The 18,744-nt window shown below is 44.9% G+C and overlaps 2 protein-coding genes and 1 pseudogene across 2 annotated transcripts in view; 2 read left to right on the top strand and 1 right to left on the bottom strand.

The window, feature by feature from the left end:
* Positions 1-554: 554 nt before the first annotated feature.
* Positions 555-8,657, bottom strand: LOC132241760 (lysine-specific demethylase 4D-like). The gene is made up of 3 exons (XM_059710653.1): positions 8,649-8,657; positions 7,174-8,246; positions 555-591 (listed from the first exon to the last, which is right to left on the bottom strand). The coding sequence occupies exons 1-3, from the start codon at positions 8,655-8,657 to the stop codon at positions 555-557; spliced, it is 1,119 nt and encodes a 372-aa protein (XP_059566636.1).
* Positions 8,658-8,681: 24 nt separating this feature from the next.
* On the top strand, positions 8,682-9,659 carry LOC132241759 (proline-rich protein 23A-like; annotated as a pseudogene).
* Positions 9,660-14,252: 4,593 nt separating this feature from the next.
* Positions 14,253-18,744, top strand: part of LOC132241758 (lysine-specific demethylase 4D-like) — a 29,479-nt gene continuing 24,987 nt past the window's right edge. The window contains exon 1 of the mRNA XM_059710652.1: positions 14,253-15,170. Coding sequence (XP_059566635.1) covers positions 14,253-15,170 — 918 coding nt within the window. The remainder of the gene's footprint in view (positions 15,171-18,744) is intronic.

The raw sequence follows: 18,744 nt of genomic DNA, 5'->3' as shown, positions 1-18,744 counted from the left end.
CTCACAATAAAGTAACATCTTAAAAGACCAACTTTTGCCTCAGGACTTTATTTGCAAGGTGTCCACATGATTTCTTTTTCTTTTTGCAGTGACTCTCACTTTGCAGCCGGGAAGAACTAATAGACTTGTCTTCCTTCCTGGAGGTTTGATCAGCCTTTGTGTGGGATGTGGTCCCGAAGGTGCAAATGTCTCTCCTGGATCTGAGTGTTTTCATGACTGGGATGCTGAGACTTCTACCTCTGGGAGACAAGACTGCGAGATACAAGTGGGAGACATTGGAATCGGGCTGCTGGAGTCTGTAGTCATGATTGGAAAGAGAGGAATAGGAGGGTCCAGAAGGGCCTCTTCTTGGCTGTGCTAAAACCCACATCCACTACAATGTCTTTGCCACCTCCTCACTTGTACTGCAATATGTGACCTAACCTATTGGCTGAGTAGGGGCATTCCTGGATTATGAAGGTGAAAGTGTGACCTTTATAAAAGTAGCTCAAAGTTCCTTATATGTAAAATTTCTTCCTGCTCCTTCCCTCTCCATCTCAGGCCTAACTCTTCCTTTAGTCACTTTTGACTAGAAATAGATTAGGAATCACTCTACATGCTGGGGAACACCAGTATCTAAGAAAGGCTTTTTCCTAATACACTATCAGTTAAGACAAACATATTACCCTTTTTTTGTTTTTGGTTTTCTTTTATGCCATGAAAACCCATTCACTATATTTTTAAATATGATGAAAACATTCAAAACATAGGTTTTGGTTTGCCCTTTACTCAGTTTGTTAAAATCTGCACGCATGATGCACGGCATAGGATATGTTCTCTGGATTTTGCTCTATTTCTAAACTGTCATCAGGAAGTATAATAAGAGATGACAGGGGTGTCTGAAAAAGTACAATTAAATGCAAGAAGTTGCCTGATTTCATGTAGCATGATATTCTTCAGGTGCATTCATGCTGCCCCAAAGTTTCAGAAACCCCTCTTTTCAGCTGTGTAGTATTCCATTGTGTAAATGTCCCACAGCTTTTTTTATCCATTTGCCTATGGATGGCCACTTGGGCTGTTTCCAAATCTTAGTAATTGGGCAACAGAAATGAAGGAGAAAATAGACAAATGGAACTAGATCAAAATAAAAAGCTTCTGCACAGCAAAAGAATCATGATCAAAATGAAAAAGGACCCCTCTGTAGGGGAGAAAATATTTGCCAATGTTACCTCTGATACGGGGTTAATATCCAAATTATATAAAGTCCTCATACAAGACCACAAAAGGTAAAGAAACTATCCAACAGGAATGGGCTGAAGGACCGATTAGACATCTCTCCAGTAGAATGACCAAGTTGTGGTACAATCATATAGTGCAATACCCTGACACAAATTAATAAAAACAATTGCTACACACAGAGGAGTGCATAAATCTCACCAAAATACTTTTCTTTAATTTTTTAATTTTAAATATGTGTATATATATATATAATTTCAGAGAGGAAAGGAGAGGGAGAGAGAGAGAGAAGCATCAATGTTGAGAGGGAAGTATTGATTGGCTTCCTCCTACTAGTAATTCCTCTGACTGAGGTTCAAACCTGCACCCTGGGTATGTGCCATGCCTGAGAATTGAACTGTGACCTGCTGGTTTATAGGTCGACACTCAACCACTAAGTCACTCTGGCTGGGCTCACCAACATACTTTTAAACAAATGAAAGTACACACCAAAGTGTATACATTGTGATTTTATTCATATGAATTTGAAGAAGTGATCATTAGAAACTGGGCATATTAATCACCAGCATATGATTACCTTTTTGGGAGAGGGGATTAGATTTTGGACAGGGTAGGCAATCCTGGGATCTAGAGGTCTGAGTATGTTACATTTGTGGTATGAAAGAGAACATTCTTTTGACCAGTTCTTCACCATTTTCCATAACATTAAGAAATCTCTGGACAGGAAAGCTATATTTTTGGGTCAGTATCATGGAACTGTATCCTTTCACTGTGTTCCCAAATATTATTTCATTTATGGTTTCCTACCTTATTGATTCCAGGGACCTCTAAGAGCATTATTTCCCCAGATTGATACATATAGACACAAAATTGCTATCAGTTAACAGCAATATCTAAGATGTGGGAAGTCAGCTCAAAAGACCTTTTAATTTGATCTAACTCTGTAAAAAACATTGTTTTCCTGGTCAAATATGAAGCTTTGGTATAATTTCAAAAATATGCTCATTTTCAATGATACTCATTTCTTTTCTTGTGTCGCCTAACATATAAGCTACAGTTTGGAATTTGCTTTCAATACAACTCTACACTATTCAAAGCTTATCACATCATACAATTAAAGATGGTTAGTGAAGTTACATTTACATTATGCATCCAAACTGCTACACAGAAGCATGCTATGGGAGTAAAATATGTAAAGGAAAGGGAAATAAAGATGTGTAGGAGAATAAAAGAATGAAGACACAGGTAGAGAAAATGGAAAGAACAGACCTGAGGTATCTTAGAGTTTTGGGGTTTGTACCTTATTCTGGGCTTTCTGTATTTAGGTAACTCTAATCCGCAATAACGAAATAATAACAGAAAGACAGATTAGCCTTTTTAAACTGAAAGATTATTGACATCCTATATGCAAATACCACCAACAACCATCATAACTCTCCAGGCACAGATAGTCCCAGCCCCCCTAACATCATATCTCTCCAGGCACAGAGAGTCCCAGCCCCCCTAACATCTCTTCAGTAACCTCCAGGTGGGCTGGCCATGCTCAGGTGGAGGTGGCAGAACGCTCAGTATAGATGAGATGGGTGGCAGTTGTCAATGCTGAAATTCTGGACCACAAATCAGGTCATAGTAAGCCAACACCCTGACAGGTTGCTTTCTCCCTGGCTCCTCCATTCTGCAGCAACCAGGACAGGAATATGGCATTTCAGCCCCAGTAGAGCTGCTGTGTGTACATGCATATGTTTATGTGTGTGTGGAGGTGGCATGCCTGGATAGACAAGCTGAAATCTATTCCCTCCACAAAATCCCCACACTTCCTAGGGCTTTGGTTCACTTTCTAAATGTTTTAATAAAACAGAAATATAACCCATAAATAGAAAGAAAAATATTTTAAATGCATATGTATCTTAAAGGATTTGTATCCAAAGAACACTTACAGTTCAAAATAAGTCCAAAAATCCAATGATCATTGTACAATTTAGAGGACTTGAGTAGGCACTTCACTAAAGAAGATATATGGATGGCTACCAAGGACATTGTCTTAGCCTATTTTTACTTCTATAGCAAAAAGACTGTAGACTGGGTGGCTTATAAACAACATCATTGTATTCCTCATAGTTCTGGCACCTGAACAGTCCAAGGTCAATATTGTGGCTGATTTAGTTTCTGGGGAAGGCCTATTTCCTGTTTTATACACAGCTGGCTTCTCCTTCAGTTTTACCAATTAGTAGAGGTTAGGGAGCTTTCTGAAGTCTCCTTCTTAAGGGCACTAATCCTGTTTCTGAGGGTTCCAGCCTCATAAGCAAATCACCTCCTAAAAGCCTTTTAAATCTATCAATACTTTTAGGTTCTAGGTGATGAGTAAAGAATGAAATTGTGATTAATGAGATTCTAAATCCACTGCAGCTGCCTGGGTTACCATATCTTACATGAACTCAAGGTCACTGCTTGAAGGAAAGAAAAGCTGAGATAGATCTTCTTAGACAGACCTTTATACCCTGTTCCTACAACAGTTTATCTCTTCTTTTACACAAATATTCTCCCCCACAATATGGAAGCAGTTATAATTGTGCTATGTAGATATGAAAGTAATTGAGGTGATATTGCCTACAATACTAATTCATTTTAGTGAGGTCTGTCTCTCCTTTATTGACTAAAACATCTTCTAAGGGTCCTAGTCACACACTCATTTAAAAACCAACTTCTCAATTACATACACATGTATATGCACACACTTTTTTTAAGTTATTGAATCATATTTATGGTATTGGTCTGTTTGGTGACATTGGGCATAGTTAGCATATTATGTCTTTCAATCCGTGAATATGGGACATTCACACTTACAGGACTTAAGGTTCTTTCTTTCGTTTCTTTCAGTAGCATTTAATAGTTTATACACACAGAATTGTATTACTTTTATGAGATTTATTTTTAGGTTTTGCAGTTTTTGATCATACAAGATGCCTTGTGAATTTCTTTTACTATTTTTCATTGTTTAGAGGAAATCCACTGATCTCATTTCTTCCTAACTTCATTAATTATAGATTTCAGGAAATTTTCTGATCATGTGATCCTGATGAGCTAATAATATACATTATTATAGCTTTCTTTCCTCTTTCCTGTTAGATTTATTTCTTTCACGTGTCTAATTGCATTGAATAGCAATCCATCATAGTGTTGAATATATGTGATAACAGCAGAAATTCTGTTGTTCTTTAATATATTTTTATTGATTTCAGAGAAGAAGGGAGAGGGAGATGGAAACATTGATGATGAGAGGGAATCATTGATTTTGTGCCACTTGGGGATGGAGCCCACAACACAGGCATGTGTGCTGACAGGGACTGAACCTATGACCTTTTATTCCCAGGGCCCATGCTAAATGGCTGAGCCACACACGAAGGGTCAGTCCAAAGTTTTCGAGCTTGCACATGGCAGAGGAGTAGCTATTTGCTCCTTATTGCGGGGCTCATTGTTAACCATATCAGGGATTCAAGCCTTTTTCATCCTCTTTAGTCAATGTTCTCCTGGGGCCTTTTTCTGGGGAATGATGAGGGGGAAGGGTTCTCAGGTTCAGTCATCTGCTTCTCATATTCTTCTTTAGGTGTACACAGCAGATCCCTCTTCCTCATTTGAGCTTTTATGAGTTTTTTATTTCTCTGTGCTTGCATTTATCTTTTCCACTTACATATAATCTTCAGATTCTAGGGGATTTGCCTTACCTTTGAAGACTGGGTTTGGGGCGGGGAAATTGAGAAGTTACCATGGTACCCAGCAAAACTTAGTTATAATAACTTAGTTACTATATTTATTTATTTTGATAAATATATTTTGCTATTGTTTTCAGAGAGAGCAAGGGCAGAAGGAGAGAGAGAGTAACATCAATGTTGACAGATAATAACTGATTGGCTGCCTCCTACAAGCCCCGTCGTGGTCGGCAAAATGCGGCTCCCGAGCTACATGTGGCACCTAGGACCCATGAGTGTGGCTCTCCTAACCTTAGACGTACCATAATTAAGTTAATAACAATGTACTTATGTATATAGTTTAACTTCAAAACAATTCGGCTCTCACAAGAAATTTCAATTGTTGTACTGTTGATATTTGACTCTGTTGACTAATGAGTTAGCTGACCACTGGCTAGCCTGAAACTCTGGCATATGCCCTAACCAAGATTCAAACCAAGTCCATCTGGTTCATGGCTAGAGACTCAACCATAAAACTACACCTGCCAGGCTAGTTCCGCTATTTATTTTTTGAAGAAAGGCGTGTTCCTGGAGACTGGCTGTGGGCAGTGGTCCAGAAAGCCCACATGAAAATAAGCGGAGGCTCCTGGAGTTAGATGTGTCTATCTCTCTATCCCTCTCCTGTTCTCTCTGTATAAAATCCATACAAACATATTATTTAACAAATTACAAACATTCTCAAGGCAGTACTGGCTGACAGACTCATTGGGTAAAGTTCTAGTTCCAGCCTGAGCAGAGGCCTGAGCCGTGTGTAGGTGTGTCAGAGCTGCCGAGTAAGAGAAGCTGCTGGGCTCAGTTGTGGCTGCAGCATGTCCAGTGGGAACCAGGGTCCAGTGGGAACCAGGGTCTTAGGAATCTGCAGAATGAGTCATCTGGAAACTAATACACACTTCCAAAGACAGCCACAGGAATGTGAGCTCTCCTTTGGTAGTTGGCTCCAAGCCATCATTAAGAGACTAACAGTTCTATCTATCTATCTATCTATCTATCTATCTATCTATCTATCATCTATCTATCTATCATCTCCTGCTGTAATTTAGTTTAGAACACCTGAGAATGTTCTTATCAAGGCACACTATGGCAGGGAGGGATCCTGAAGGTGATATCAAAACCAGCCGTGTCCATGGCATCTAGGAGTGGGCTGAGAATGCCTGAGAGGTACCACAGCATTCCAGGGCAGCTGCCCAATGGGGAGGTGTGTTTGTCTAACAAATAGAAGCCATGCTTGTCATAGTAGTAGAAACATCTGGCAACTTAATAAATGCGTCTTTTCTAGGAGAAAAAGCATCTTGACTGTGGACAGGGCCAGCCCAGATTGCTGCTTGGCTGGGAGGTGCTGTGTTCCCAGGTTTGAGGGTCAGATACAGCCATATTTGGCTAAATCTTCATCAGTGATAGGCTCAAAGATGGAAGACTGCCCATTGGCAGGGAATGTGTCCCAGGACTCCAGAGAGGTAGCTGCCTCTAGCTTTAGCTCCAGGGATTGACAGTCAGGGGCCCAGGAAATTTTGGCAACTGTGGCGGGGACCTGGACCATGGAGGCATGAGAGTGGTCCATCCTTACAAGCTCAGAGAGGCTCGCAGGGGCCCTGGGGTTTCCAGCAGTTTCTGTGGGGAAGGACCTCAGAGTCCCAGTGACACAGCGAGGAGTTAGTGGGACATTGTCAGGGAAATTGACTGGAATATTGTCCAGAGAGAGCAGGCACGGGCCAGGGTGCATCGGTGCATCAGGATCCAATGGGGGCCCCAAGGGCTGAAGGTCAGGGGCACAACAGCACCCAGAAGCCCACATAGGATGCTGGCCACCAGGGCTCAGTGGTGCTGGGCTGTCCATGGAGGGTTTGTCCTCAGGCACAGGCTGGGCTTTGGGATCCGGAGCTGTGCGCACTGCGCCCACTAGGCGTTGCCTCTTAGCCGGGGCCTGAACAATCCACCCTTGAGTCCCTGTTCCCTAGGGCGATGACCACTCTCAGGACCACGTGTGCCAGTTGGCTGGAGATCCTGGGCAGATGGGCCGGAGGTTGGCTGTGAGGATGGGTCGGGCTTTGAGGAGCAGAGGGCCGCGGCAGCAGCGGGCTGGGCAGCAGAGGCAGAACCCTGGCCTAGTGAGGGGTAAAGGCATGGCTGGCGCACAAGGGTATGGCGGCGACCATACCCACAGCCTGTGTCCACTGATCGAGGGGTGTGCGTGGCCCGACGGGGCTGCAGGTGCCTCAGGCCCAGCGCAGATCTCCAGGCCGCCCCGCCCTCCCTCCAGACACTCAGCTCCTCGCTGCCCAGGGCCTTGGGCTCCATGTGGTCCACAACAGTCTGGTCCTGCCCTCCTTTCCACAGCTCATAGCGCTCGGGCTGCAGGAGGCGCACGAACACGTCCATGGGAAAGCTGGCCCGGGCCTCCCCGCAGCTGCACTGAGAGGCCACTTTGCCATAGTCGACCCATCGCGGGGTGGCAAAGTTGATGGCCTCCGCACAGTTGAAGCCAGCGTGGTAGCCATAGGGAAAGGTCACCATGAACTCTCCAGCCTCCTGAGTGATGCGACTGAACGGGACCCCGTTCTCCTTGAGGACAGTGGGCGAGATGAGGGCCACCTTGTGCCGCAGGAAGGCCTCGCAGCCCCGAGAGCTGCCCGGGAAAAGGTCCCTGGCCAGGCGCTCCAGGCGCTGGCCGTGCTCTGGGGGCACCGCGTACCACGTTTTGGGCTCCCCGAAGTGCAGGTAGTTGATGCTGTAAAGGTCCATGTCCTCCGTGTGCCAAGCGAAGGTGGTCTTCCACATGCCAAAGTACAGGTAGGGGGTGTTGACGCCTTCGATGACAACCCCACACTCCTGCTCCAGCAGGTCCTGGACGGTTCCCAGGTGGCCAAGGTTCCATTGTTTAGTGTTGGCATCAAACAAGGAGCCACTGATGTCAGCGCCATATATGGGCGAGTCGTACAGGCGCGTTTTCCAGTATTTCCGCTCCAGATCCTCAAAGTCCAAGTGTGGTGGAGTCTGATACTGTGCACTGTTTGCCAACAGGCGATACTCGCCCACTGTCATGGCCCTCTTCTTTCTGTGGTATTGAATGAACACACCTGCTCGCCCAGACGCCACCTGCTGGAGGGGAGTGGCTATCACCATGTCACTGACATCATCATAGGTCTGTCTGGCTTTCCATTCCTTGGGTGGAATGACCTTCGCCAGGCCAGCTCGGTGGGCACCTTGGGACTCCATGTAACCAATATATTTGTTGAAATCTTTAAATTCTTCCATGGTTGGGTGGAAGGTCATGATTGTCCCACTTGGCTAATTAGACACCATGTCTGCAATGTAAGCAGAGGATTCCCGAGTTCTCAGGGATGTTTTAGATTCCTGAGAATGAGGGAGTAATGTCTTCTCTCTTGTTTTTTTTGTTTGTTTGTTTCTTTCTTTCTTTCTTTTGTTTTTTTAAGCTTTGGTGTATCTGTGAGGCAGTAACTCAGATTCAGTAACCCTAACCCAATAATACATCTCAATCATAAATAATATAAAACTATAGTCAGTTCGTTAAACTTGTAATAGGAAAATAGCTCTTTTGCTCACAAGCACAAATAGCAGAAATCAAAATCCCAATTCCAAGTGAAGGTCCTGCAGGATCCAGAGAGACAGTATCTGCTTGAGAGCTGGCTTTCAAATGCAGCCCACATCCTCTTGGGCCTGGCTTTATACCGGGGCCATAGTAATCTTCTCATTGCTCATCCAATGGGATCTAGGGAGGAGGGGCCTGGTTAGTCATCTGACTTTGTCCAGGTCCCATTTTCAAAACAAAAACTTGCCCTAGCAAGTTTGGCTCAGTGGAAGGGTCCTGGGTTCAATTCCAGTCATGGCACATACCGAATTGGGGGCTTGATCCCGTGTGGGGTGTGCAGGAGGCAGCCAATGAATGATTCTGGCTTATCATTAAAGTTTCTCTCTCTCTCTCTCTCTCTATCTCTCTCTCTTTCTCTCCCTTCCTCTTTGAAACCAATTTTTTAAAAAAAGATATACAAGGCCCTAAAGGAGAAATAAAAAATGAAATGAAGACTGGATTGCGCCCAACCTGCAAGGCCCAGCGGGACCCCACGCCACTGTTGCGCTCACCTCCATGCTGGTCCTGGCTGCAGGCTGTGCCCTGCAGCTGCCTCTGGATGGCGGAGTCCACCTGGTGCTGGAGCCCGAGCCCACATGGGTCCTGCAGCAACTGTCTCTGGGAGGGCACACCCTGGTGCTGGTCCCCGAGGCGCTCTTGGGCTCAGGAGCTGGGGCGCACCGGCCCTTTGTCAGCCTTGAACCCAGCTCTCTCCTGGGCGCAAGGCGGGTGGAGGGGGGGGGGGTGTCGCCATCCAGCAGGGATTCTTCTGCGCATTTGCCCCACAGATCACAGTCCCAGAAGAGCCCCACCACCAGGAGTAGGATGAGACCTCCGCGTTCCTGAATCCCTGGATGATTCCTGCAGCCAGCTAGGTCGCTGGAAAGGGGTTAGGCACCCACCCGCAGGACCCCATCAGACAGCGATGGCCTCAGACCCCCACGCCTAGTCCAGAGGGACGCCTGCCTGGGCCCTGCATCAAGCTGAACTTCAACCTGTGGGAGCGCTTCCCCAGCTCACTGCTCCAAGCTCTACCTCCTGGGCCTGCTCTCCCAAGGCCCCGAAACGCCTGTTCCAGGGATGAACTGCTGCAATCCCACTCCCGGGACTGAGGATCAGGAGAAGGGATTCTGATAGCCCTTGTGTGTATATTGCACATCCTACAAGAATGGATAAAGTCAGATACTCTTGATGCAGGAGACTTTGCAGAATTTTCGACCAATGGGAGACTAAAACATTTGGAAGAAAGATCACAAAGCAGCAGAGAAATGCTGCTTCAAACACAGGATACTTGACTTGGGGTGGTGAGCACACAATGCTATATACAGATGATGTATTATGTAAAATTGGGCACTTGAAATGTATGCAATTTATTAACCAGTGACCCTAAAAACATGTTATTTAAGAAATATTTTAAAAATACAGTGTACTTCCAGCTTGCTACTTAGGTTGTTTTCTTTATGTAGGTCACCTTTAAGCAGTTCCATTCCCCCTAGTTTTGCTTCAAACGTCGCGCCAGTACTTTTCTCTAAAAATACTTCCCTTTCTGTGGGTCCTAATCTATAATAATAAAGCATAATGCGATAATTGGACTGGCTGTCCTTCCGACATCCTTCTGTCGTCCTTCTGGATGACCTTCCTGGAAGCCCAGGTTCCGGGGGTCAAAGGGAAGCTGGTGCCAGCAGCCAGGGAAAGGAAGGGCTACTCTTGCACAAATTTCGAGCATTGGGCCTCCAGTATATAATAATTTGGAATCAAGATTTTATAATACTACAAGGCAAGCACTTTTTAATTGTTGTTTTATATAATAATTAGGAATCAAGATTTTGCAATCATAGAAGGCAAGCACTTTTTTTATTGTTGATTTTCCTTTAAAGCATAAACCAGTAGAAAACAATAACCTGTTATATCAGAAAGCAGAAAGATACATCTAACTCCAGGCACCTCTGCTTATTTACACGTGGGCTTTCTGGACCACTGCTCACAGCCAGTCTCCAGGAGCAGGTCTTTCTGCATTCAAATTCTGCTCCTATCCCAGAGCTGGCCTCCTCCTTCTCTCAACCCTTTGCCTATAGGCCATGTAAATTTATCTTAGATTAACTATTTGTACCCTCCACCCCTCCTGCCGCCCCCCCCCCCCCCGATTTGATGTATAAAGAGCTTGCAATACTCTGGGACAATGGGCATATTGTCTTTTCTACCATGCTGCTGGTGGTTTAGACTCCATGCCTCAAGTCGGGACTTGCTTTCGGTGAGCATTTTGGTTAATAAAACCGTACTTACAAAAAAGACTTTCAGCCGTGGAAGTGAAATTTTTTTTATCAGCCTCTAGCCTCCACAATTATTTGGGAGCAACAAATCCTGGGCTTTGGTTCCCCTCCAGTCTCCCTCCCTTTTCTTTTCTTCCTTCCCTTCCCCCACCCAACACCCTCTCCTGGTAAACCAGGCTCCTTTCACCAATTAGGTCAGCAGATACTCAAAAAACAGTTATGATCTTTCTGAGTCATTGATATGTTTAAAATGCTATCACCAGTATTTCTTCACAAATATATTAAAGGTAACCGATATCTTACTGTTTTTCTAATATTGTTCATTCTACCAATTGAGGGTTTGAGGTTACTGTTTTCTGCACTTGTCTTAGTAATTATATCAAAACATTTTAAGCAAAACATGTTTTTATGGCCTAGTAAAAGTGTGTGGAGTTGGTGAATGAAGTTGGGGATGGTTGTGGGGTTCTGCTTGACTGCCTGGCTGGGGAATTGGATACGTACAGACATTATCTTAAGGATAACTCGGTGGAAATCATTTGGCACTGGGCTGAGCGGTAGGTAGTACCAGAGTTGCTGGGAGACATATGCAAGCAGAGGACAAAAGTACCGTCATCCAAATTTTTTCTCTTCAAGTCTTCTTGCTGTTTCCAAGGTATATGTATGTATATATTTTTATATTTTGATATATTTTATTGATTTCAGAGAGAAAAGGAGAGGGAGAGAGAGATAGAAACATTAATGATGAGAGAGAATCATTGATCAGCTGTCTCCTGCACACTCCCAACAGGGGATTGAGCCCACAACCCAGGCATATGCCCTGACGGGGAATCCAACCGTGACCTCCTGGTTCATAGGTAGATGCTCAACCACAGAGCCCTTCCAGTCGGGGTATATGTATATTTAATGCGGTTAATTCCCTGATTCATTTCAATAAACAAATCCATTAAATAAATTAACAATATTATTCCAATTGGTAACATGTGGGAATGGGACAGTAGGGCAGAATTTGCGGGGGCTGGCCTGGGTTCTGGTGATCAGGGAAAGTTTAGAGCAGGAGAACTTTCTGAGACCCAACTGACAAAAGGAGTTGGTTTCCACTTAGAGAAAAAAGCAAATGTAATAGCTCTACTGTGGAATGGAAAGGAAGCTTGTTCTTTGAGTCATAGAATAGAAGAAGGAGAACCATAGAAACTTTTGACTCATATTAGGTATTTGATTATTTTTCTTTTTCTTTTTTTAATCACTAATTAGTTACGTATTTTTATTGATTTCAGAGAGGAAGGGGGAGCGAGAAAGAGATAGAACCATCAATGATAAGAAAGAAACATTGATATGCTGCCTGCTGCATACCCACTAATGGGGATTGAGCCCACAACCCGGGTATGTACCTTTGATCAGAATCCAACCCAGGAAACTTTGGTCCACAGGCCGATGCTCTGTCCACTGAGCCAAACCAGTTAAGGCTGTATTTGAATATTTTTCAACTTGAAATAAGGCATTGGCAATTTAAAACAGCACTTCAGATGATGTGACATCCGTATTCAATCAGCATAGCTCTTTGAACAAGGAGGGAGAAGTACTTAGAGTATCCAAGTGATACAGGGAGAGTTGATGGTTATTTTGACTTAGTCTTTACTATTGAAGATGCGTGGAGTGGACAAACTCAGAATAAATGTTGGAAATTGAAAATGATAGTTTGGGTACAGAAGGAAACATTTCAAAGAAGCAGACCACCTTTCCCCTGGCCCCAGACCTCCCTTACAGAACTTCAGTGACCCTCAGGCACATGAAGCACCGAATAAACAAGTGAAGAGCAGTGAGTACCCTCCTGTGAAGCCAGTGAGTGTATAATTGGTGAAAACTGTTGAGAAACAGTAGCAAGATAAAATTTGAATTCACATAACCTATGACCAAGAGATTCATTTTTAGGCACTGGTGCGAGGTCCTCCAATAGATGTGTGAGCGGATGTTCACAGCAGCGGAGTAAGAGGTCAGAAGAGGAAACAACGCAAAGGCTCAGTGGCAGCAGCAAGGTCTACAATTGAATGCAGCCCAGGAACAAAACAAAATCCAGCTATGTGCGTGACACAAACGAAGGAAAAATACACACCAAAGGGAACATGAAAACATTCTCTTCTTAAAGGGTTATATTTAAAGGTCCTATAAAGTTTTAAAAAAACAGGTACAGTTTTAATTTCATATTGTGTACTGAAATTAATATGCTTGTAGTTCGGACAGGGTTAGTAGGAGAGGCAGATGAGGCAGTGCTCCTGAAGGAGGAGCCTGAGTCAGGTACCAGGTGACTGGCAATAGAATGTTTCTTGACCTGGGACGTGCTTCTACTTTGTTCACTCTATGGTTATTCACAGATGTGAATAGTTCTTAATATGTGTAAGTTAAGCTGTACAAATATGCTTTGTGAATTTCTGTATTAACATATTTTATAATTAAACAAATGTTAAACCTTCCTGCTTTAAAAAAATTATCATGTGCTGGTTTATAGAATTGTTTGTTTTATATTGCGCCGTTTTGTAGACTGTTTTTAAAAGTAGGTTATGTTTCTAAGTTTTTTCATTCTTCTATTCTTCATTGACACCTACTCTTATCTATTATTTTAATACACTTAGTGATACTTTATTTTTTAGAACAGTTTTAGATTGAAAATTTGATCAGAGAATTGGGAGAGTTCCCCCCATATAACTACCCCCATGCTACCTCATTCACGGTTTCCACTATTATTAATACCTTACAATACTGTGGTACATTTGTTACAGCTAATGAATCAAAGCTTATACGTTATTTAATAAATCTGTTAATCAGATTTCCTCAGTTTTTACACAATGTCCATTGTATGTTCCTGCCGGAAGCCAATCAACCCTTGCTGCTTGACACAGTCGCTGCAGGGAAGAAACATTTGCACAGCTTATTTTTCCAGGGACCTGGCATATATGGCATATGTTTGCTCCCCCTCTTAACACTATGTGTTTTGAACAGGACCACCACCCCGAGAAAGGTTGTTTCCCCAGGTGGGGATTTTTCCCTGGAGTTAGGGAGGGAATAAAACCCCTTAACTAAGTGCCAGGAAGGTAATTAATCACTTTAACTAGGAACAATCACACTTAAGCTACATAATATTTACTTAGGATAATCTCCTTCAGTTACTCGCTTGTAGTTTAAAAGAATAGAGTAACCTTGGAATGGAGATAAGAAACACCCTAACCTTTGGAATAGAATGGATAGGATTAAAATCAAATGGTATGAATACAGATGTAATAGGACAATACACACAGACCTTGGCTGGAATTCCTGGCTAGAGAACGGGGCTATGATGACCAACTGAAAGCTGGTCAAACAAGAGAGAAGACATTACTCCCTTATTCTCAGGTATCTAAAACATCCCTGAGAACCTGGAAATCCTCTGCTTACATTGCAGCCATGGTCTCTAATGAGCCAAGTGGGACAATCATGACCTTCCACCCAACCATGGAAGAATTTAAAGATTTCAGCAAATATATTGGTTACATGGAATCCCAAGGTGCCCACCGAGCTGGCCTGGCGAAGGTCATTCCACCCAAGGAATGGAAAGCCAGACAGACCTATGATGATGTCAATGACATGGTGATAGCCACTCCCCTCCAGCAGGTGGCGTCTGGGCAAGCAGTTGTGTTCATTCAATACCACAAAAAGAAGAGGACCATGAGAGTGGGCGATTATCGCCTGTTGGCTAACAGTGCACAGTATCAGACTCCACCACACTTGGACTTTGAGGATCTGGAGCGGAAATACTGGAAAACGCGCCTGTGGGACTCGCCCATATATGGCGCTGACATCAGTGGCTCCTTGTTTGATGCCAACACTAAGCAATGGAACCTTGGCCACCTGGGAACCATCCAGGACCTGCTGGAGCAGGAGTGTGGGGTTGTCATCGAAGGCGTCAACACCCCCTACCTGTACTTTGGCATGTGGAAGACCACCTTCGCTTGGCACACGGAGGACATGGACCTTTACAGCATCAACTACCTGCACTTCGGGGAGCCCAAAACGTGGTACGCGGTGCCCCCAGAGCACGGCCAGCGCCTGGAGCGCCTGGCCAGGGACCTTTTTCCGGGCAGCTCTCGGGGCTGCGAGGCCTTCCTACGGCACAAGGTGGCCCTCATATCGCCCACTGTCCTCAAGAAGAACGGGGTCCCGTTCAGTCGCATCACTCAGGAGGCTGGAGAGTTCATGGTGACCTTTCCCTATGGCTACCACGCTGGCTTCAACCATGGCTTCAACTGTGCGGAGGCCATCAACTTTGCCACCCTGCGATGGGTCGACTATGGCAAAGTGGCCTCTCAGTGCAGCTGTGGGGAGGCCCGGGTGAGCTTTCCCATGGACATGTTCGTGTGCCTCCTGCAGCCCCAGCGCTATGAGCTGTGGAAATGAGGGCAGGACCACACTGTTGTGGACCACATGGAGCTGGGCCTCAGGCACCTCCGGCTCCTTCGGGCCATGCACACCCTTGGATCAGTGGGCAGGGGCCGTGGGTCCAGAGGCCACCATGGCAGCCGAGCCCTTGTGCGCTAGCCATGCTTGCGCCCCCCACTAGGCCAGGGTTCTGTCTCTGCTGCCCATCCCACAGCTGCCTTTGCCTTCTGCTCCTCAAAGCCCGAACCATCCTCACAGCTAACCCCGGGCCCATCTGCCCAGGATCACCAGCCAACTGGCACATGTGGTCATGAGAGTGGTCGTCGTCCTCCAGAACCAAGGACTCCAGAGTCCATTGTACAGGTCCCAGCTAAGAAGCGCCGCCTAGTGGGTGCAGTGCGCACAGCTCCGGATCCCAAAGCCCAGCCTGTGCCTGAGGACAAACCCTCCATGGACAGCCCAGCACTGCTGGTCCCAGCATCCTAAGGTGGCTTTTGGGTGCGCTGTGCTCCAGTCTCTTAAACCCAGGGGATGTATACTTTTGTTCTCCGTGGTCTTTTATTAAAAAAAATTAAATCTTTATTGTTCAGATTATTACAGTTGTGCCTCTTCCCCCCCCCCCCACATAGCTCCCCTACCTGTTTCCCACGCCCTCTACGCCTTCACCCCTTCCCCCCACTGTCCTCATCCATAGGTGCACGAATTCTGTCCAGTCTCTTCCCGCATCCCCTACACCCCTTTCCCCCCCAAGAATAGTCAGTCCACTCCCTTTCTATGCCCCTGATTCTATGATAATCACCAGTTTATTCTGTTCATCAGATTATTTATTCACTTGATTTTTAGATTCACTTGTTGATAGATGTGTATTTGTTGCTCATAATTTGTATCTTTACCTTTTTCTTCTTCTTCCTTTTCTTAAAGGATATCTTTCAGCATTTCATATAATACTGGTTTAGTGATGATGAACTCCTTTAGCTTTTTCTTATCTGTGAAGCTCTTTATCTGACCTTCAAATCTGAATAATAGCTTTGCTGGATAAAATAATCTTGGTTATAGGTTCTTGGTATTCATCACTTTGAATATTTCTTGCCACTCCCTTCTGGCCTGCATAGTTTCTGTGGAGAAATCAGCTGACAGTTGTATGGGTACTCCCTTGTAGGTAACTGACTGTCTTTCTCTTGCTGCTTTTAAGATTCTCTCTTTGTTTTTGCTCTTGGCATTTTAATTATGATGTGTCTTGGTATGGTCCTCTTTGGGTTCCTTTTGTTTGGGGTTCTCTGCACTTCCTGGACTTGGAAGTCTATTTCTTTCATCAGATAAGGGAAGTTTTCTGTCATTATTTCTTCAAACAGGTTTTCAATATCTGGCTCTCTCTCTTCTTCTGGCACCCCTATAATTCGGATGTTGGTACAGTTGAAGCTGTCCCAGAGGCTCCTTTGTATTTTTGGATTCTTTTTTCATTTTGCTCTTTTTGTTGGGTATTCTTTGCTTCTTTGCATTTCAAATCTTTGACTTGATTCTTGCGATCCTCTAGTCTGCTGTTGGAACTCTGCATAATATCCTTTATTTCAGTAAGTGTATCCTTAATTTCTAGTTGGTCCTTTTTCATAACCTTGAGGGTCTCACCAGATTTCTTGAGGGTCTCATTACATTTATCGGCATTCTCACCAGACTTTCTGAGGGTCTTACTAAATTTATCAGTGGTTTCTAGAAAGTTCTTGAAAAACCTTAAAAGTGTGGTTTTGAACTCTATATCCAGTAGTTTGCTTTCCTCCATTTCTGTCATTTCTGAACTGTTTCGTTGTCTCCGCATTTTTTATGCTTGCCTGTGTTGGTAGAGTGGCTTTGTTTGCCAGTTGTCCTATAAGGCCCAGTGGCTCAGCCTCCCCAATTACCTGAGTTGGACACTCTTGGTGCACCCCTTTGTGGGCTTTGTGCACAGTCTTGTTGTAGTTAAGGCTTGATTGTTGTAGGTATCACTGGGAGGAATTGACCTCCAGGCCAATTGGCTGTGAGAATCAGCTGTGTCTACGGTGGGAGAGCTTCTGTGCTGAAGACGCCCTTATGAGGCAAGACTTGCTTCAGTGGGGCTTAGGTGCTCACTGAATCTGTCCCCTGAGTGTGTCCCTTATGGATTTGAGGAGTTGTAATTAGATGGTCCCGCTCAGAGCACTGGGTACACTGGCTCTTGGATCTCTAAGGAGGTGCTAATTTAGCCTCTGCCTGAGGCTACACAGCAGGAGCTACGAGGAGATCTGCAGATTCCCCTTCCTTGTTTGGGGTTTGGAGGTGCCCAAATGAGGCCCAGCTGTGAAGCAATGCAAGCGGCTGTGGGGCCTTGGGCCTTCTCTTGGAATTTCTGGGTCTGTCTGGCCCAGCTGCAGTTTGTTAGGTAATTTTCACATTGCAAAGGGCCAGGACATTCATATGCAAAATCCTCTGCCACAGCTTTGGTAGGGCAGGGTCTCAGGGAATCAACAGGGCAGAGCAAACAGCTATGGGTGATCCTCAGCCCTGCCCTAAGGGGCCCCACATCTCACTGTCCTGGTATTCTCTGCAAGCACCTTTGAGAGAAAGCCACCCTCGAGTTCTGAGTTCTTCCCACTGCCAGATAGTCCACTTTCTCCCTGTATGAGTCTGGATCCCCAGGGAGTCACCCGGAACTGGAGATCAGAGCAGTCGGGGGCTTGTGACACCCTCCTGATTCAAAAAGACAGCCGCGTCCTCTGTTGATAGCCCTTGCTGCATGCTTCTCCGTACCTCTGCACTTCCGCACCTCCTCTGAGTCTCAGTGTGCTTTTCTCTTTCCTTCTAGTTGTAGAATTTCCACTCAGCCAGCCTTCCTGAGGTTCTGGATGATGTCCATTTTGTCTTTTAGTTGTATTTTTGAATTTATTGTGGGAGGCAGCAATTTCTGGTGTTTACCTATGCCGCCATCTTGGTTTCTCCCTCCATGTTCTTTTGTGTGGCAATTCATTGAACCTGTCCACATTTACATCTCAAAGCTGTGAGAAAGTTTGTAAGTCACTGGTCTTGCAGGAGAGTTCCCCTGTTGTTGTCTCTGGACAGGCTGAGTCCCTGGGATTTAATAAGTTCGCCATAGATTATTCTTCCTCCCAAACCCTGGAATGTTCTTGGACTCTGCTAACTCCTGTGTGGCCAACTGAGCTTCACCCCCTGGACACACCGTGTCTACATGCATCCTGAAGGTTCTGCTGAGTTTTCCAAAGCTGGATCTACCCCAGACTCCCATCCTCTGGAACAGCTGTGGAGGTTGTCCATCTTCTGAAGAATTCTGGGCTTTGGTTCCCCTCCAGTCTCCCTCCCTTTTCTTTTCTTTCTACCCTTCCCCCACCCAATGCCCTCTCCTGATAAACCAGGCCCCTTTGACCAGTTAGGTCAGCAGATACTCAAAAAATAGTTATGATCTTTCTGAGTCATTGATATGTTTAAAATGCTATCACCGGTATTTCTTCACAAATATATTAAAGGTAACCGATATCTGACTTTTTTTCTAATA

This window comes from Myotis daubentonii, chromosome 9 (assembly GCF_963259705.1).
Source record: "Myotis daubentonii chromosome 9, mMyoDau2.1, whole genome shotgun sequence".
In the NCBI taxonomy this organism is placed as follows: domain Eukaryota; kingdom Metazoa; phylum Chordata; class Mammalia; order Chiroptera; family Vespertilionidae; genus Myotis; species Myotis daubentonii.
This window is presented reverse-complemented; position numbering and strand designations above follow the sequence as displayed.

Excerpts from the sequence above, each read along its gene's own strand:
- LOC132241760 (XM_059710653.1), bottom strand. Across the intron at positions 592-7,173 it reads AGATCTGCGCTGGGCCTGAG|AGTGATTCCTAATCTATTTC; the intron begins GCACCTGCAGCC and ends CCCAGCATGTAG.